The sequence below is a fragment of the Sturnus vulgaris genome, chromosome 11, assembly GCF_052056855.1.
Source record: "Sturnus vulgaris isolate bStuVul1 chromosome 11, bStuVul1.hap1, whole genome shotgun sequence".
Lineage (NCBI taxonomy): Eukaryota > Metazoa > Chordata > Aves > Passeriformes > Sturnidae > Sturnus > Sturnus vulgaris.
In genome coordinates this window covers 9878919-9899796 of record NC_142253.1, presented here as the reverse complement: position 1 = coordinate 9899796, position 20878 = coordinate 9878919, and the positions used below count along the sequence as shown (strand labels likewise).

The following is a 20878-nucleotide window of genomic DNA, read 5'->3' as shown; positions in this document are numbered from 1 at the left end:
TTTTAATGAGGTAAAACAAGTGTTTAGAAGCACACAAATTCCTTTTTTTTTACTTCCCCAGGAATAAGTAGGTTCATTGACGTGTGATCAGATCAGTGCCTCAGATAAACAGGAGACATTGCTGCCAGGTTAACAAGGACACTCTCAGTCAGAACTGCATAGGATATAGATCTTGTTTCCAAAACAGCCCTGCCAGATCCCCAGATCTAATGATCCCTACAATGGCTGGCAAGATAAATGTCTCCTTCTAGCCACCATTTTGTTCATCATTCCTTTTGCAGGGAGGGATGAAAAAAAAATTATTTTTGCACCTAAAGCAAGGCCATACCTGTTAGGAAAGTTACTACTACACACGCAGAGGAAAAATCCAAATTCTTTCGAGCACAAAAGCAATGTGGGAAAGAAAAGCACAGCAAAAAAGAAAGAAGAGGCAACTCGTTAGAATAGAGCACCCCTTCACAAAACAGCTCACAGAGAGTGCACTAGATTTCCATTTGAACAACCAGAAGCTTGGGTGCATGTGATTCTTTTTTTTTAATTTGGTGCCCAGTGTTCATCTATTGCCTAAGATTTCATTTTCACGGCCCAACTGCCAAAGTTTATCTCTGCTGCTTTTGTGCCTGTTTACTCAGGTTAACTTGGCACTTGGCTTCCTGTGCCTGAAAGAGTCACACTGAGAAGTTCTGTGTCACTTTGTTTCTTTGAAAAGCAGCGATGCCAAGAGTCCCTGCTATTGCTGCCCCCAGAATAACGCAGTTGTCAGCCACTTAACCGCCTACAAATCTTTTTCTGAGGACCCAACAGCTGCACTGAAATACAAACATTCAAACGCACTTTAAAACTTGACAGAAATTCCCCTCAAACATTCAGAAACATCCGTGGCACCGAATTCACTTATGCAAGCAAGACACAAAAGTGCTATATGGAATTAATGCTGCAGAGCACTCCAGAGTGCTGCCCACAGAGCAAGGCAAGTGTTTAAACATTGCTGGACTTTGTGGGCTGCATTACTGACACTACAACCTTCTATGCTTTGGGTGAGGTAACTATAGTGAACTAATAAATTATTTGCATCTCCTAAGTAATTTTCAAATATTTTAATAGCTGTTCATGTTTATTTGCTGGTTCATGATCAAATCTACAACAGCTACTGAAAATACTTTAGGTTTCTTATGCCTTCCTGCCTGGGCTGGGGAGAAAAGAATAAGACAAGAATAAAAATCTGACAAGCTGGAGCAACTGATCTTCTCAACCCACCAAATTCATTCAAGGTCTGCTTACAGCATCGAGTAGCTCTCAAATCCAATCAGTGTTCACAAGAAACCAACCAAACAAAACACCACACCACAAAGACACAGGAGCTTCCAGTGAGGGTAAAAAGTATTTGCTTTTTAATATGCACTTAAGTCACAGTATTTGTTTTGAGATCATTACACCAGGTAACAATTTATTGTATCTCAAAGTATTTTACAAGTGCCCATCTATACAATGAAGGAGAAGGTAATAACCAAAGGAACCCAAAAGCTGTATTTTCAGAGCAAAAATAAAGCTAGTGACCAACATTCTTTTCATTCATCTTAATCATCAGTTGCACAACACACCATTTTCAAAAATGCAAAAGCCATCACAGTAAGTAAATGAAATCAAAGAAGATGTGCATTTCAACTTTTTCCTGGCAGTCCTGATCTGATGCCAGTAGTAAAATGCAACCATTTGAGACCATTTGAAATTATTTTAGAAATTCTAGATCTAGGCCATTTTCAGTGTCTTGCATCACTTTGGGAAAAAAATCTTAAAGGAAAAACAATCATTTAATGTAATTTCTATTGATAGAACAGAATACATTTAAAAAAAGCAGCTACTGATCAGAACATACTGAAATGAAGACAGACCTGGTGTGCCAGTGGAATTTTAATTGAAAGCTATGTACTTCAAGACATTATTCAAGTCAAAACTCAAGGAAAACTTGAGGGTAACGAACAGCTGTTAAAGTTTCAACTGTGTCCAAAAGCAGGTTACACAGTACATACACACACTCACTCTTTTTGCAGTATTTATTTGCAAGGCTGTAGCTCTGAGATTTCTCCTTCAGGAATAAATTATTTATTATGATACAGTGCACAGAATATGGTGAAACATTTCCTCACTACTCAGAAGACAGACATAGTGCCGAAGTCCATGTCTCTGAAAATGAGAAATGGAGACAACAGCCTCCTTGCATCTTCATTAGCTGGATCCCTTCTCCTCTTTGGCAGCAGAGGCCTCCATGGAGGCAGCTTCCAAATCTTTGGTGGACTTCTCATCATTTTCATCCTCTTGAGGGTAAAGATCTGGGTATTTTTGCATGCATTCCTGCATGGCACGGAATTGGTCCACACAGTCTGATCCCTTTATTTCTTCTTTGCTATAGTGGAAACAAGAAAAGGCTGACTTGAACTGCTCCCCACAGGGACCACTAGCCATTCCACCCAGACATGGGCAATTCCAATTGATATCTCCATTGGGCAATATCAATCCTGAACAAACAAGAGAGAAGAAAAGTTAATGCTCCTTCCAAACATTGATTTCACTCAGTGACAGCTGTTGGACTGCAGGTGTGAACTCAAGCACTTATAATACCATCTTAGTTCTGATAAACACCTTTCCCTTCCCAGCCAGTCTGTTTCTCCCTCTGATCTGTATAATCCTTTAATGAGCACAAGTGAGATTAGTTTTCTATCCATCTCTGAATTAAGTCCTTCTCCCTGGACTACAGACGACTGAGAATATTCTAAGGGAACTGCAAAACAGAGAGAAGTCAAGTCAATCAATTTGCCAGACTCTGTCATGGGAGTAAGCAAGCATTAAAATCATGCCACACAAATAGTAAGAATTTAAATCCAATATTAAGACTAGAAATCTTTTAAATCAAATCAAATGGATGCATTTTTCTTCTTGTTTGTAATGAACTCTGAAATAATAACTCACAACTTTCCCCCTTCAAATTTCAACTGGAAGACAGATTGTAGAAACAAAAATCAGTATATTTGTAAAGCACAGATTAAGTCACGTTCCACAGAACACAAAGAACAGCAAGTCTGAGAGCAAACCTGCCTGTCTGGTTGCCAGAAACCAAATTGTATTTTAGAACACAACTGAAAGGAGTTAAGCATCACTTCAGACTCTAAACTGGAACAGCTGTAAACCTCCACTCTGGAACAGTTCAAGTCCTGACAGAAATACTTCACTGATGGACTGGCAAGGTGAAGATTTAAGGGCCTATGTTCTTCTAGATGGCAACTGATTTACACTATGAAGGTCAAACAGCAAGCTGAAGAACGCCTTTCCTCTGAATTTAGAAATTCAATATAACAGACTTGTTATACTGAACGGGCTTCTGGAGTCTCTAATGCGTTTCTCTAAGGCAATAAATACATCTCCATTTCCTTTCTCTACCTGGAATGAACATACACAAGTATGTTTATCTATGAAGAACAAGAGAACTACAGTGCTATGATCCAAGCTGGTTTCTTCTCCTCTTGAACAGTTTGCTTTCCTCCTCTTTACTCTAACTTCATCTCCAGGCTGAGTTTCTGGAGAAGCTGACAGCATGTGCACAAACCTTAAATTTAAGCACCTTCCCTTAAGAAAGGGAGTATGAAAATACCACTGGCAGATAAAGTTGAATTAAATCTGATTCAAACATGAAATTATATTTAAGAACACAACTTGGCATTAACTAAAATACTGTCACAGAATTCAATAAATAAGCTTATTTCTTGTCTTTAATCCTGTGGATTAACGAAGTTCCAGACATACATTTCACTCCCAGGTGCAATTCCTTGGACACCAGGCTGCAATATCATGATTCTTGACAGGTACAGCAAAAGCAGCTCAATCATTTATTGCTATATTAAAAGGAATATTTCATCCTGATTTGCAATTCATCTATGATGTTCTCTAACTCAGCCAGTGCAGTTCAGCAGAAAATTACACTGAGTCAGTCAAATCTTGGCATTGATCAGACTCTTTTTTTCATCATAGAAAGTAACAGAGTCCTTAGCATGATTCAGTCAACTACAGCAATACTGTCATATTCCATGGACCAGGCTTTCTTTGGAAAGACGGTTTTGCAAAACATCTGTAATAGTCACTGTACTGATAATATACACCTAATCCAGTGCATCACAGATCTCCAGCTGCCTGGAGGAGCAGCAGGACTTCTGAGACAAGAAAATGAGGGGCTGGTGTCTGATTCCTCATTGCCAAGGACGACATAAAGTAGAAGGATGTTAATCATATGGTGTAGAAGAAATACGATTTGCTTTGTAAACTAGATTTTGCAGTCCTATATTCCTCCTCACTAACATCAACCAGTCATTTTAAGGTCATTTTTCTATCACTTCCAGAAGAAAAAAACCACAATTTGTAATGCTCCTGAAGACACTAGAGCAATAAAATTACTTGTAAAATAGTTCTCTTAAAATAGATTGCTCCTGCAATCAGACCTGCCTTGTAAACATGCTAATCTTAATGTGAGTTATCCCAAAAACAATACATTCTATGGTATCACAAGATCACTGAGCTACACCTATTTTATCACTGAAATAGCATCAGTTTCAGAAGTTCAGAAGTGCACTGAAACTATGCTTTAGAAAAACAAAACAAAAATACAGATGAATAAAGCAAGCATTTGCTCATTCATAATCACAGCAGAATTCACACATCAATGAGTAAGTCCATCAGCAAGCTTAGAACACAATTAAATCCGAAACAGATTTCGTCCATTGCTCTTCCTGAGTTTCAAGCCTGCAATAGGTGGGATTACTATTTTTAATTAAAATTGAATTAAAACTTCTTCCAAATGCAGCCTGAAGCTTACTGATCCAGTGAGTCATAATCTACTTGAACCTGCACTTATGGAAGAAAAAACAACCCTGTTTACATCACTGCAGATCAAGACTTGTATCAGTAATTGACTGCTAACATCACATAGCCTAATGTCTCATGGAATCTGCTCATGTCATGGACAAAGGCAGGCCCATCTGCATCTGTGTCAACACTTGGCTTTGGACTCACGGGTATGCAGTCCCACTGTTGTTCTGAGGAGAGTTTCTTCCCTGTTACATGACAAACACCCCAATAACAAGTTTATCTGCCAGGGATTCACAGTGTAAGATGACAGGAAACAAGATTGAAAGGGACATCAACAGTCATAGAAACAGTCCTGTACATCTGATCATTCATCAAGTTCTTTCTTAAAAGAACGTGGAGTTTTAATTCATCAGCCCCCTGTAGAAACCACTTTTTAAACTGTTTATAAAATAAGATGACAGGAACAAGTCTGGAAAAACAGAAGGGAAAGACCAGCAACAATCTGTGTTTGAGGTCCAATTCCCTAAGTACTTTTATCCAACTTTCCCATCACAGCTGTAACACTAATAAAAATCATTTTGCATGCATAAAACTCATCATTGCCTTCTTCATATAAGCTTAATAAAATAAAACATTATTCTAACTGAAGGCAGCCAAGATGTCAGTGAAAACCAAGAATCTTTCATGTTTAAATTCCACCATCTGCAACACATAGGACTAGAAAGAAGCTTTACAGTAACAATACTATTTCAAAACCACTGCAAATGAGTTCTTAATTTGTTTCCATCAGCCACAGCTGTCAAAAGGCACAGTGAACTGTGATCTTCTCTGCAGTATGAAATCCTAACTTGAACTTAGTTCAGTCTGTCTGCCTTTCCATTTTCATGTCTTTTTTTCTTTCAATGTTTTTAGCTTAAAGTGAGTCATTAACATTTTGCCTACCAAAATCTCCCAGCTGATACAACAAAATATTGACAGAAATAAGAGCAGTATACAACTGGTGTCTATTCTCAGGAAAAGAGAACACAAGTTTTCCTGACCAATCTACTGACTCGAGCAGACTGCTCACAGACTAATGTCTGTTAATGTCTGGGACAAAATAAGAACTATCAAAAATTACCGGATACCAAACTAGATGTTTATCTAAAGCATGAAAAAGGCCCCTACAAAAAAAACCAAAACCTCAAACACAAGTTTCAGGCGTATTAGAAAACAATGGAGGTTATGGTAGGTCCATATAATGCATCTGTTCTTTCCCAGGTATGACTGGTCTCTCTGGCACAGCAGAAAAGATTAAAAGAATCCTTACAGTTAATTATACAACAGAACTTGAACACTGGAAACCAAGTCTTCTATTCCAAGTAGAAGCTAAATTAGAAAATCTGCATGTTACATCAGGTACAGCAAAACCCTTCCCGATTTTCTTTTAAAGAAAAGCCATGCAAGCCAAAGCTTCAGAATTTCAACATATTCCAAACGATTTTACCACTGTCTTTCCTGCCCATAAGCTTCACTCCCTACAGCTACATTCTGTGATACGTCCATTTTCTCTCTTCTGATCTAATGCATTGTAGCCCTGGGTCATTCAAGTGGTTTTTCAGACTTTAAAACAGGGCAGTAATTTACCACATACTAAGAAGAAAATTCAACAAACTAACAAAGAAAACCACAAAACAAGAAATCCCCACCCAAACTTATTGGCAGTACTTAAACATAGTTTATGGTTTTCATTTTGAATCCCACAGACACAAACTGTCACTGTAAGGTGACATAAAAAGCTCCTGGCTTTTTTCTTTTCTGATTAACTGTTGAGGAAGAAAGTCATCTAATATTCTGTAAATGTATGACTGCTAGGAAACAAACCCCATCACCTCTCCTCCTTACCACAGCCTTTCCATGTCCAGAAAAATATACATAAGAGCAATCAACTGATATGGCATTTAAACAAAAATAAAGTGATTCTTTTAATTTTGACTAGTTTATTACCCAAATGTATGTCATACCAGGTCATTAACAGACTTCTCAGTGCAGGTGACAAAAACTTGGATATATAACTGAATACATACAGTTGTGATGAAGCCAAAATAGGCAAATAAATGCAGTAACATCTCAACACAAATCCATGTATGAAAAAAACGTTAATTTTAATGACATAGGAAGGTGTGATTCAAATTACACTACACACCATAGCAGCTAACAAAGAGACCCTGTGAGCTCCAGCTGCTAAACTGCTTAAATGCTGCCCTCTAAAGGTCTCAGAGCCTCTGTAGAAAGTGTAACTTTCTAAACTACATTTCATTTATATATGATGTAACACCCCTTACTTCTGTCATTCTGCTCACTACTGACCTTGCTCTTCATAAGGGTCATCTGGGTCATCTGCAACCAGCTCAGCACTGCTCGGTGTCTCATGGTCCTCCTTGGTTGCAAATATTATTCTGTCTTTTCCTACCATGGAGGAGACAAGAAGCAAAAGTTCAGAGAAATCTGAGACAGAAAGACTGCTGAACACCACAAAGTAATGAGATATTCAGTGTGATGCACTAACATTAATAGAGAATGAACTGTTGTACTCAATCACCTTCAATGAGAACAGTCACTAGTTCAGAGGAACACATATACACTGAAATTCTGTTATTCTAAAGCTCCAATTTTCATAGCAATGCCCTGTAATGGCTGCAGATCACAGTACGGTTAACTAAACTGCCAAGTTAAAAAGCTGTTTCAAAACAAACTCAAATTACTCCAGTACAAATAAAGCAGATGAAGGTTTAGAATTAAGAGTGAAAGTAAAACTATAATAAATAGCAGTAAAGTGTTCAATAGGAACTTATTATTAATAACAGTACTCTTCGCTAAAGACTAGTGTAATATTTTACACTAACCATCTGAATTAAAAACAGAAGATAGCTGTTATCATATAGAACTAACTACACTGAAAGGTACTGTAAACACTGCAAGGGATAGAAATCCAACAGAGCAAATTTCCTGCTCTTGATTTAACTAAAACATTCCGTAGCAGGATCGGGGGAGGCTTGGCTGGAAACTTCAGTAGTTTTAGTTTTCTAACAACTCTAAAAAGCTCTAACACACACTCTGAGGCATGCATAACTAAGTATTCTGTGAGTGGAAAAAATGGTAAATTCCCCAAGAATTCTCCAAATTCATTAAGGCCACTACAGTAACTTGGCATATTAGAAATTAGAATCTCCTGGCCCCTCAGTGTGACCTCAGCCAGCACATGTTCAGTAACTTAACTTTGCTCAGTAACAAGGCATTTAAGTATGACTGAAAAACAGATAAACCTGTTTTAAACACTTTTTAAAAAGGGGAAACAGTTTTCTGACAGCTCTGCATTTGACTCCAGCAAATTTTACAATGTGGAATGTTCGATTATTTCTTATATGAAAGGAGCTAGAAACACATAAACTCTACCCCCGTCACTGCAATCTTGTAGGGTTGCATAAGGTAACTTACAGATCTTGCAAAATTAAACAAAGCACAGCATAAAACATAAAAGAGGTTATTGGTTATGAATACCTCCATACAATTTACACAGTGTCTGCGTCCAAGTTTGTAACTTATGAATGGCTTTTAGAACTACTGGCACTTTTTTTCCCGTCTGAAACTTTATACACTTAAGAGAGCAAGGATATTTATTTATTTATATACACGCAGATATAGATATATACCGATATTTATCTATGTATCTTACACTTTAAGAAGTGGTCAAGCCTCATAAATACCATGTACAACACGATACGGATACAGAAAAGCTCGCACTCTACCCACCCCATCCATCGACCTCAAAAAGGCCAAACCCCATACCTCAGGCCACTCAGCGATGAATGTAACCCCTGCGGGCGGCCGGAGCTGCCGTGCCCGCACACGGACCCTGCCGGCCCCGCGCTGCCGCCTCATGGCCCCGCCGCCCTTCCCGCCCTCCGCCGGGAGAAAGGTCGGAGCGGGAGGGGAGGCAGCGCTGCCGCCGCCACACACGGAGGGCGGGCGGCTGCCGGGCCTCCTCTCTACTCCGGCTGCGCCTTCCCCTCACGGGCTGCGGGGAGCTGGCGGTCACCACGCGGGGCACCCACCCTGCGAGCCCGCCCGGCGGGGTGACATTGGGAGGACACTCGTGCGCACCTTCCTGCCTGCAGTAGGACATGGCGGAGCCGGCCGGTGCCTTCCTCCGCAGCGCGCCGCACACGGGCCCCGCCGCTCCGCTCCTGCCGTGCCGCCAGCACCGCTCGGGCAGCGCCGCGCCGCCGCTCCACGCCGCGACCTCCCGCCTCCGGAAGCGCCTTCCCGGCCCGGAGGCGGCCGCTGACGCACCTCCTGCCGGCCGCGGGGCTCCGCCAGGCCCGGCCCCGCCGCACTACAGCTCCCGCCTGCCCCGCGCCCGGCCGCAGGGCGGGGAGGGAAAGGAAGGGAAGGAGAGAGGAAGGAAGGGCTTCCCCACCGGGGCGGGAACTACGCGTCCCGGCGTGCGCCGCTGCGGGCGGGGAGCGGCTCGGGGGCGGGGGAGCCCTGAGGCGGATGAGGGCGAGGCTGGTGGTGCGCGGTTCTGGCGGTCCCTGAGTTGTGTCTCCCGGGAGGAGTGAGAGGCTCAGGATGTCGAGGAACGTAAGTGCTGCTCGCTCCGGCCCCGCCGCTGCTCCGCGCTCCGTGTGGCGGCCGCCCGGGCCGGCCCCGAGGTGCCCGGGTTGTGGCCAGGGCCCTGTGCCGGTCACAGCCCGCCGGGCATCTCCAGATGAGCGGGAAGATGTGTGCTAATGTCTTGACAAATAATTCGATGGGTGAAGGTATGGGTGTTAATGTCTTTGAAGTGGGGCTTCATGTCTCTGCCGACTTTGGGCAGCAGATTTGTTGCAGAGCCCAGACAGCCTAATTCATGGAACAGAAAGTGGGTCTCCACAAGGCTGAACTTTGGGGTAAAACAGTAGGTTCAAGGGAAAACTACTTTTTCGTATGTGGAAAGAAGTTCGAGAAGGCTGTACCTTGCGAGTGCCTCAGCCAGAGGGGAGAGGAAAAGGGCAGCGTGCGGCCGCAGTTCGGGATGAAAGGAGGCTGCACCCTCCGAAACCTCGGGAGAGAAAACGCCGCGGGTGTGTGCCCCTGTGGCCTCTCTTTATTTGAATAAAGTTGCAGGACTCCTCTGTCTCCTTTATGGACGCTGGCTTTTCATAGCGTGGTTTTGTATACACAGAGAAGTGCCATGCCCTGCGTTGGATTTGGTAACTCCCCACAAGCCACATACTCACAGATATACCCCTGGGCTCTCATGTTAGTCCTGTGCCTTGTTTTCAGTTATTGTTACCCTGGATATAATTATTTTAGAGTGGGCAGGCACTTTTTCTATTGGTGAAGTGAATCATAATTTGTTATTTATAGTAGTGTTTTAGCTGGTCAGGAATTCAGGGCTATTACTCAATTTGTCATGGCCTGAATGCAGGGTGTGGGCTCCAAATACAGAACCTGGAGGCAGACCGAAGAAAGCTTGAATATGTAGAACCACTATAATAGAAATTGGCGGTTTTTTCTATGAGGCTGGACTTTTATTTCTTGAATATGTTTCTGGTACCAAAAGTGTTATAAGGCATTTAATAAGTGTGAGAAAGTTTTGGTCCAAGGCAAGAGGTTCTGCTCTGTAGGGCAGCAGTGCTAACAAAGCTAAAAGACTTGTTTTGAAACTGAATGCTTTCCCCTCTCACACAAATGTTGCATTTTTTGTTTATTTTCAACAGTTCTCTGACACAGGCAGCAGAAAAGAACATGTTAAAATCACAAGTGAGCCCAAACCAGGGTTCCTGGAGCGGCTCAGTGAGACTTCTGCAGGCATGTTGATTGGACTTGTGACATTTCTTCTGGCTTTCTACCTTCTTTTTACCAATGAAGTAAGTGCAATACTGTCAGTGTTTGTACACAGCTTTATTACTTGATCCGTGAGGAGGTTTTATCTGGGCACCTGCTGCTTATGGTATATAACAGAATAGTGAAATCACAGGTCACAGGGTAGTATTTCTCTGGAACTAGGTGTAAAAGAGACAGTAGCAGTGTGTGATGAGAGATAAGATCAAAAGCTTGTAAACTGATGATGAAACAGCCTGTGGTAAGAGGGTTGCATGAGCTAGCCACATTCCTTTCCAGCCTTCTCTTTTTTCTTGATATAACAAAAGGTCCTCATTTCTAGTGTTGTTATAATTACTTTAAAGAAATTCATACCTTGTGTTGCAAAATTGGGGGTGTTTTTTATTCAATTTTTCTCAGTTTTCTTGGTTTTATATTAAAAAATATAAAAGTAAGCCAGGAATCTTAACACCGTTACCATTGAAAACATACTTGTTTTGGCAGTTTTGGAGTGGAGAGCAGAATTCTGTAGATTTTCACTTAGAGACTTCCTTTCATACCTCTACAAGAGGAAAAATAACTACTCCAAATTTAGATGACTTTGCAGACAAAAAAGCACATCAGGATATGATGATAAGGCAGGGAAGACTTCTGCCAAGGAGGCAGTATAGGTGTGTAGAAAAATGAACCATAATTGGTATCCTTTTTGCAGTTATTGCAGAATGAAGGTGAGACATGAAGAACAGTAAGTTTGGATCCTTTGTAGGAAGAATTTGGGTTTGTTTGAGAAGCTTAATGGTCCTGCTGCCTGGGTTAGAAATACTGCCCCAAACTGGCTCAGACACAGAGAATGGAGAACTACAAGAGTATTTCAAAAATACTCCTTGGACTGAATATACAAGCATTCCTTATGGTCATCAGTTCATTTGTCTGCTAACCTTGTTCACAACATACTGTTGTGACATTGATTCTCTACCACTTGATTTCTGCTTTCTTCATTGCAGGGACGAGCTTTAAGGACAGCCAAGTCTCTCGATGAGGGGCTTTCTCTTGTGGTCCCTCTTGACAGCATCCACAGTATCTCCCAGCAGAATGAGGGGAGACTGGTGCACTTAGCTGGAGCTCTGAGTACATCTAAGGTAAATAAAATAGTATCTTGTAGAAATTAGTGTTTCAAGCTTGGAGGGAAGGAAAAGTCTTTGCCAATTAAAGTTTTGTTTGATATCCAGGAAAAGATGCATTGCTTTTCTCTTCCTCTAAGCATTGCCAGCTACCACTCTAGCTCTGGTTCTTGGCCCAGAATCAGGGAGATGCTGAATGGCCTTGCATTCCCTTCTCCAAGCCAATGCCAGCTCTAGCTGTGTTTACCCTCAAGTTGCCCTTCGTGGATAATTTCAATTGGCATTTGTGTAGGGAACCTGTTGTGTGTTTATGGTATTGTTAAGTCTTCAGACTCTTGCAGCACAGGAGCTCTGCAAGTTCTGACTTTTCAGTAGTGGTGACATTTTCCATGATCCTCCCACATTGCAGAACGTAACCAGCACCTTGCAGCAAAACAGAATCTCCTTCTTTAAACACTGAAGGCTGTAAACCCATAGTCAGCAGTTCTGTTTTTTTTCTGCACTATGGCAGTAACTTTTGATGATAATTCTTCTGGTCAGATTTGCCAGAGACATTCCTTTTTGTCTTTCATAACATTTATACTGTGTTCATCTGTGTGTCAGATAGTGCTAGCTGTACAGTGAGGGATGTAAATGGGTTCAGTGGTAGAGTGTTTGTGGTTGTGAGGTACAGCATTTAGACTGACTTGCATTTTCTTTAATTTTTGCACAGCCTTTGTTTGACCCCAGCTATGGGCTCTCCATCCAAGCTGTCAAACTTAAGCGTAAAGTGGAAATGTACCAGTGGGTTGAATATGAAGATTCCAAGTAAGTGAAAGTAATCTTTAAAAGTAGTTTATGAGGCTGTTGTGTTACCAGATCCTATCACAATTTTTTTTCGTTATACCGAAGGAAAAAACAAATAAAAAAATTCTTTATAGCAAGAGAATTATGGAGAATTTTTGGGTTTTTTTTTCCTTTAGAGAATCACTTTAATTTCCTTGAGAGATATTAACTGCTCTGCTAGTAGTTGCAACCCGAATAGGGAAAACATTTCTGCTATTGCTAATAATCCCATGGATGGTAGTATGAATGTTACTAGCTATTATCTAGGTGTGACTGCACAGAATTCATGTTCCAAATGTCTTTCATGTCACAAAAAAAGGGTCAGAGGTTGTGAAGGTGTTAAAAATAATTCCTTTATTTTAGCATGCTTATGGTGCAGCATCTGTTAGAGACCTGATTTGGGCCAGCTTGTCTCACTGTATTTAATTCTGGTTGTTCCTCATCAGTCTAGTCAACACCTCCTTGTTCAAAGCATGGGGATTAAAAGGTTGTGGCTGTTGAGCATTTGCTTATAGTTTTCTCCTGGTACAGAAAATGTCTTCAGAACAGATAGTTCAGAGAAGAGTTAGGTTATGTATAAAGATAAGGCTGTGTTGCCAGAGATCTGTCTGTGCATTTCACTGGTGAGTTATATTCTGCCCTGAGCAGGGGTGTGTGCACACTGTTTTGGTTCTCATCCCAGCCCTTTTTCTCTGCAGGGAATATGAGGAGAATGGTGAGATTAAGAAAGAGACAAAGTATTCATACGGTAAGTTGATCAACAGAAAGCCCCTTTCCTTTTATGCATGTAACTTTGGACTTTTGTGTGTGTGCATATTTTGATTTTTTGTTGTAAAACCTCTGTTTTCTTCTTGGGAAAGAAAGGAAAGGAATGTGAAGAAATAAGCAAAAATTCTCTTTCCTAAGCAATTCTTTTTTTCCTTTTATTTTCCTAAATAAATTTCTCATTCCTAAGTGACAGACCCTCCCTTTCCTGAGGAAACTGAGGTGAAAGGAGATATGGTGTCAGCAAGCAAGGGCTATAGAAAATCTGACTTTTGTTTTGAAACCTCTAAAAGTTCAGAGGAACATCCAAGGATAGGTTGCTCCAGAAATAGGGCCCATAAGGTCCTGTAGGCAGAGATGGGAGTGTGTTTGAAGCCACACCTGAGATTACACTTCAGACATGGAGTAAATGGGAATATGTGAGCTGTGAGCAGAAGAGAAGGGAAAAGCAGGATAGCTCCAGCCTATAAGGGAGCCCGTTGAGAATCTGTTTAGATGTTGATACCAGCCAGTGAAAACCACCAGCACCTTCTGATGTGCACTGTGGCTTTTGCCAAGTGCTTTTTTGGCAGGAGCAGAGCTGTGTGCGTTACTCTGATCTACCCAGTGGCAGAAAAGTACTCTGAGTCATCATGTATTTGGAGATTGGTCTCTGTGCTTCATTTACCTCTGATCAAAGCACATGGATGTGGAACGTGGGCGTGCAGCAGTTTCTGGGTGTGATCATATAAAAATACTCAGCTGAGTGAAGCATGGGGACCCTGTATCATGGAGGTACATAGGGGGCAAAGCTGGTGGTTGTGAGCCATGAAAAACAGGCTCACAGTGACAAGGAACAAAGAGAAATGCCATCCAAAAAACCAGCTGTCCTCTCAAGATTGATGGATTCTGTCCCATAAATATCTGTGTATGCCAGCTGTGGACCCACACAGCTGCTTGATTATTCTCCCCTCAGCAGGAGTGGGGAAGAAATTGGGAGTGACAGAAGTGAAGGATAGGTTGAAAGAAAGATAGGGAGATGGCTTTCCTATTACCATCGTGGGCAAAACACCTTAGGGAAAGTTTATTGTCAGTTAAAATAAATATTTAATTATTGACTTGTGTGTTGGCAAAACACATTTGGACTCAACCTTTCCTGAGCTCAGGTTCTCTCGAGACTCCTCTCCCTTTTCCCCCTGCTCCTTGTTATCACAAAACCAGCTTATTCCCAGAGAGTGGAGCCAGGAATCAAAGCCTGATCATAGAAGATGCCAACAGCAAAGCTGAGCAAAGTTGAGTTACAATTTTATCCCAAACCACGTTTTTTCACCCTAAATCCTGCCATTCCCTGTTAATATGCTAGGAGTATGGATCTATGTATCAGTGCAGACTATCACAAACATTGATGTAAACAGTATTACTAGAAGTGTAACCTAGAACTGATGAATTGAGAGGTGTCTTCAGTAATTGAGATCTGAGTGTCTTTTACTCAACCTTCTTATGATTCTGTTTAGATACAGAGTGGAAATCAGAAGTTGTGAACAGCAGAAACTTTGATCGAGAAATTGGACACAAAAACCCCAGGTGAGGTACCATCTGGCACAGTCCCTCTGAATTCTGTCTCTGGATCTGATCAGAGAGGAAAGCTAAATGACTGGTTTCATAACAGAGTACAGTAGATGGAAATTGCTGTTCTTTTGGTAGCTGGGGAACGAAGGCATAAAGAAATAAGAGCAGCTCAGGGCAGTGATGCCTTATTTTAATGGCTCCAACAGTATGCAGTCTAGACAGTTTCTTGATGGATTTGTTTTCACATCATGACAGTCATTTAGCTCTTTGAGTTTCTCCTGATGTTTGCCTTTTCTGTGCTATATATTACATACTGCAAATCAAGAGTTTGATCATAATTATGGGACTAATCAGGGACTCTCTGTTTCTCAGTGCCATGGCTGTGGAGTCTTTCACTGCTGTTTCTTCTAACGTCCAGGTTGGCAGCTTTGTTCTTTCCAAGGGTAAGGGTTGTTTTGTACTGGCTTTTTGTCTGCTGTTGCATCAGCAGTGGACTTTGGTTCTTTCCACAATAGCTGTCAAGTCAAGTGATAATCAAGAAGCCAGCCAGCAATTTGACCATTCCAGATTAGACACTGAGCCTCAGCTTGTTGCTTTATTCTGCTTAGGTCTCGTGGATAAAATTGATGATTTCAAGCAGCTGAGCTTGTCACACCTGGAGGATCCCCATGCTGATGTTACCCGAGGAGGAGATTATTTCTATCACAGCGACAACCCCAGGCGTCCAGAAGTAAGATGGGAAAGATAAACTAAAGCAGTGATTACTTGTGTGTGAAGAAGGAATTGGGACATGTCCCATTTCTGTTTAAATGTATAGAAAATGGAGTGCAGACCATCACATAGGATGACTTCCTTAGTGCAGCCCTAAAGAATGAGTGCTTCTCTTGCAGAAAGCTTCCAGTCTGCTCTTTTATTCTCTGTTTTCTCGAGTCTGCTGTGCTTTTAAATGGAAAGGGATGGTGCTGGGAGGTGGATTCCACCTCTGCCTTGATGTATTGGGGAGTACAGTCAAAACAGCTTGTTGTCAGATTGTGCTGCCTGCCTTGTTTTGCCAAAAGATGGAATGATGAGGGATGAACAAAACATATCATGTGCTCCTGCAGCTTAATCAGAGGGGATATTACAAAGCAGCATTTGAGCTCTCCTGTTTCAGCTGACAGCTAACCCTGAAAAAAGGACAGTTTGGAAATCATTCTGGCTATCTCTTGCTTGGCATAAATTTTCAGAAAAAGTGTTGATAAATAAAGGATGTTCCTGTGCTGAGTTGTCTTTTCTGTGATTCCCATTTGTAAAACAATCTTTCTTGACTTCCAGTCTTCTCTTGTTTGTAGGTGGGAGACCTCCGTGTCTCTTTCTTCTATGCAGGTCTGAGTGGAGATGATCCCCGTTTGGGCTCTGCTGACAAGGTGAGTCTTCAGCTGTTTCTGTTTTTTGCAAGCTCTGTTCCCAACTCAGCAACCAGTAAATGTTTTTCCCTCTCTTCCAAGGTGACTGTGATTGCTCGGCAGCGAGGTGATCAGCTGATTCCTTATCACACCAAGTCTGGAGATGTTCTGGAAATTCTGTACCCTGGGGACCTCTCTGTGGAGGTGAGATACCACACTCTTCTGGCCAAGGGTTAAAACTCGAGGTGGTGATGCAGAAGGAGCAGAAGAGGCAGCTCTTACTCTCCTTCAGACCTGCTCTAGAGGAGGAGATGCTCATATAAACATTGGCTTTTCTCTCCTTCTTGGACAACAGGTTGTAGCCTGTGTTTGCTTCCAGGTTTCTGCATATTCTGTCTGTTTACTTTAAAGATTGTTTCTGTGCCTTCTCACTTTGTTTTTATTTGCTCCTTGGTTGTTTCCCACTTACACATGCAAGCACATGCTTTTGATCAGGTCTCGTGTAAAAATAGTAAAAATCAGGGTTTAATTAAATAAACCATAAGAGTTATTCTCTCTTCAGCTCCTAATAACAGGAGTTTAGGCTTGTTTGAAATGTTTATTACTATTTTGGCTGAGAAAGAACCTTCAGGCAGAGTATTTTGCTTCAATAAATTCTGCACGCTCCAGCAATTTGGTGATTCATTTACATATTTTAGTAGGTTTGTTTCTATTAATGATTGTTGCATGTCCTGCTGTAACAAAAAACACGTCAAGAGTTTACAGGTGCTCCCTGAAGCAGTTTAAAAGGCCTTATTTTGATTTGAAAGAGTAGCAATAGAATCAACCCTCTGCTCTAAGGTCTGAATCTTCATTAGACAGAATTTTGTTTCATTGAAAATTAACTGGTTACAAGTAAATAATGCATTGAGTACTTGTACATGCAAGTAGTCAATCAGTCTTACACATCTCTTTAGTGCTTTCTAATGTCCCAGCCATCTTCTTGTGGACATTGTGTTGAGCCAGAGGGTCACACAACCCATTTTGAAAAGAATCTTAATCAGAATTCTTGTAAAGAGGTGGTTTGCTTTGTCTGATGAAATGCACACATACCTTTTAGCTTTTCTTCCCTGCATCCAGCTTGCTGTCTTTCCCTCAGCCCTCACTGGATATTGTTGCCTCTTCTCTCTTCCTTCAGAGTGAAGTCAAACTCTTCCTTCTTTATTACAGTTACTTATTAATGTCTTTTTTCCACAGTAATTTTGAATGTATCCAATTGCAGCAAAACCTGTGTGCTTTCTGCCTGTGAGTAGTGTTGAATGGTGCTTTTTAGGTTGTTTTAATTGGAAAAGTGCCGTTTTCCCCCATGCTGCACTGTTCAGTCTATTGCAGTGTACTGCCACACTGCACAGACCCTGCAGAATGAGCTGCAATGTATTTTCTGCAACAGAAATTGTACTCCTAAAATGCTCTTGGCTCTGACTGGCTCATAATATACTGGAATTAAGAGTATCTTGAAAAAGAACAAGAAACAGGCTGCATGTGATGGTGTTTGCTTTCAGGAGGTGTTTCAGAAGGAGCATGAGAGTAACACCATGAAGACCTGGGCCCTCCGTGCAGCTGGCTGGTTCTCAATGTTTGTGGGCATCAGCCTGATGACCCGAATCTTTTACACATTAGGTAAGTTTCTCACAGAAAGGTAAAATGATCCAGATAAGATTGCAACCTCTAGAGTTAATTCATTTGGAGACCAGGATAAATCTGATTTGAACCCAGATTTGATTTGATCTGAAAAGGCACTGTAGGCAGCTGCAGGTAAAAAGGACCTCAAAATCAAGTGGTTGCTTTGTGAATATCAGAAAACCCCACACAAATATCTTTTGCCAGTCTCAGAAGATCCCAGCCCAGTGCTTAACAAAATGAAAAGCTGAAGCACATGTTGGGCTGGTTCTTTCAAATCTAACTCAATTGCTGCAATACAATTACTTTCTGCACCCACACACAGCTGGTTCCCCCAACACGGCCTAATCAGCAGTTGTATAGAAATACGTTTCTGTGTCTTGTTATTCTACACTATTGTAAACAAACAGCAAAGAAAACTTTTGTTTATTCTTTTAATGTGGAAAAATGCTGAAGTAAAAACAGAAAAACAGGACAATGCCTCACACTTGCATAAAGTTCAGACATCAAACATATTATTCACTTTGTAGCTGTGAACTTTTTTTTTCTGATTTATTTATCCATATACATGCTGCTCCAACATTTATAGTTGCCAGAAAATAATTTCTGTGCTAGCAGCTTGTATCAGTTGCCCTAGGCTTGTTCCATAGCTGCAGGGCTGTCTCCTCTGCCTCTCAAGCCTTGAACAAATCTTCAGACTTCATTTTGGATTCCTTTCTGTGTGAAGAGATGAGGATAGCATTGCCTTATATGTTTAGCTGTTGCTTAATGATCAAATGTTTTGATGATGCTCTGCTGAAATGGCTAATCCAGTGCTCTTGATAAATAGTTTGAGTCTTTCTTGTGATTGCAGCTGTTGGGGTGCAGATCTTAGGCACGAATCAGACTTTTGTTAAACTGTCATCTTGCCAACTACTTCATGGCATGTTTAATTCTCTCTGCAGTGGACTGGTTTCCTGTGGTGAGGGACCTGGTTAACGTTGGCTTGAAGGCGTTTGCCGTGTGTGTGGCCAGCTCGCTGTCCCTGCTGACCATTGCCGCGGGCTGGCTCTTCTACCGCCCGCTCTGGGCCCTGCTCCTCGCCCTGCTCTCCATTGTCCCCATCGTGCTGGCCAGAACCCGTGTGCCGCCCAAGAAGCAGCAGTGACAAGGAGGTGCTTGGGTCTTGAGCTGAGTCCTGGTTAGAACCTTCCCAAGTGCATTTCTGCCTGGTTCCTGCAGCAAGCTTACAGCAAATCACAGCTCAGCAGCGAGCACTGGAAGCTGGGGATGGGGCTTGAATGTGGTTATTGGTACACGTTATCCATAGGACTATAGGATGCTGTTTGTGGGAAGTCAGTGGCACCAGCTTTGAGGAAAAAAGCATTTTGAGTGTGTGTATTGATGGTAAGTTAGTGAACAAGCAGATTTGTACCTCTTACTGCTTAGTAATTCCCCCTGATTTGAGACCTGGCAAGTCCTTGCTGGGTGGGGCACCTTGTGTGTTTTAGAGAAAGTGCCAGCTGCATCCCATGGACCTTGGTTAGATGTCCTTAGGAAATGCGTGTGCCTGCCTGTCTGACAAACCCTCCCTCTGCTGCCTTTTCTTGTTTGCACGGTCAGGAACACTGATGTGTTTGGCTGATGTGCTTGGCAGTGTATGTGTTCAAAGGGAAAACATAACTTAGGTGAATTCCACACAATATTCATACAAGTAAACCCTCTTATTTTGGACTGAAGATTTTGAAAGTCATTGAGGTAATGAGTGGCCAGGTTATCAGTGCTCTGGGGTTGGGCAGATTTATCAGGACTCGATGATTTCCCCCAGGTTTTAAAAGTATCTGAGGTTGTTCTTGGTTAAGCATCCAAATGATAGCCTGGACTATATCATTGCAGAAACGTTTCAAAAATTTCACTTCAGTTTGCACTTAAAGGGATACTCAGAGGTCATTCATCTGTAAATAAAAAACCTACTGCCTTGAAACAACATTGACTTTTATAACTGAATGTGTAGTCTTTAAAATAGTTGGATTTTTTGCTCTGTATACTGTTCCTTTCTTTAATTTCACTTAGTAAGGACAATGAGCATACTCTGTGAAATTAAGTATGGAAACATTTTTGCCTGATTCATTTCCTTATATTTTAGTAGCCTAAATTGTTAGTTTTGTATCATGCCTTGTAGTGTTGTGATGGCTCCTGTTTATCTAACCAATTGAGGTTAGAGACCCTCTTAAGTCTCTCCAAGCTGGAGTCTGACTTCCAGATGGGTCCTCCTGGAGGTTTTTCTAAGTATACACAGTTCAGTACAAAAATGTTTTCAATTGCAAAATCTATTTATGACCATCAGAGGAGTGTTCTCTGTACCAAAGGAATTTGACTTGAACAAACATAGAAGCAAACATTTGCTAGAAATGGTACTGAAATAGAAATCTGAGTTAGAAATCATAAATGTTTTGAGAATTTGTAATTACTTTATTAATCCTAATTACTTTTATTCTTTTGGTACTTGAACATTGTCAGTGTGGTCTCACAGCTGTGTCCTGCTGGTGAAAGCAGGAGCAGAGTGAAGGGTGGGTACAGGAGATGGCCTTGTATATGCACTGGTACATGGCAGTGCTGCTGCACACTCTTCTGCTGCTCAGCAACACCAGCTCATGCTCCAGCAGTCAGGAATTGTGCTCCAAAGGGAGAGAACCTGGGCTTGAACTGCTGCTGTTTTGCCCATGATGAACATTAACCAGCATTACTTATTGGAAATGAAGCAACAATTTTCTACAGAAGTGCTGAGCTTTTGTATATTTAATAAAATACAGTTTTCAAAAGGCTGGTCTGTAGGCTTTTCTATTAAATTCAAGTATTGCGTCTGTCACATGCAGGAATAATGTCCAGGTAGTT

General features: G+C 41.5%; 2 protein-coding genes across 3 annotated transcripts; one reads left to right on the top strand and one right to left on the bottom strand.

The window, feature by feature from the left end:
- Positions 1-1368: 1368 nt before the first annotated feature.
- CHCHD4 (coiled-coil-helix-coiled-coil-helix domain containing 4) lies at positions 1369-9202 on the bottom strand. Of its 2 annotated transcripts, none has more exons than XM_014872158.2 (3): positions 8998-9202; positions 7204-7302; positions 1369-2516 (listed from the first exon to the last, which is right to left on the bottom strand). In XM_014872158.2, exons 1-3 carry the CDS (start codon positions 9017-9019, stop codon positions 2227-2229), a joined length of 411 nt encoding a protein of 136 aa, XP_014727644.1. In that variant the 5' UTR covers positions 9020-9202; the 3' UTR covers positions 1369-2226. The 2 variants fall into 2 exon arrangements, with proteins under 2 accessions (XP_014727644.1, XP_088027563.1); XM_088171437.1 differs by lacking the exon at positions 8998-9202 and adding an exon at positions 8647-8695.
- On the top strand, positions 9169-20805 carry TMEM43 (transmembrane protein 43). Its single transcript, XM_014872194.2, has 12 exons — positions 9169-9477; positions 10599-10748; positions 11706-11840; positions 12535-12629; positions 13346-13395; positions 14906-14975; positions 15333-15403; positions 15569-15690; positions 16292-16366; positions 16448-16549; positions 17887-18004; positions 18949-20805. Exons 1-12 carry the CDS (start codon positions 9466-9468, stop codon positions 19149-19151), a joined length of 1203 nt encoding a protein of 400 aa, XP_014727680.1. The 5' UTR covers positions 9169-9465; the 3' UTR covers positions 19152-20805.
- Positions 20806-20878: the final 73 nt, after the last annotated feature.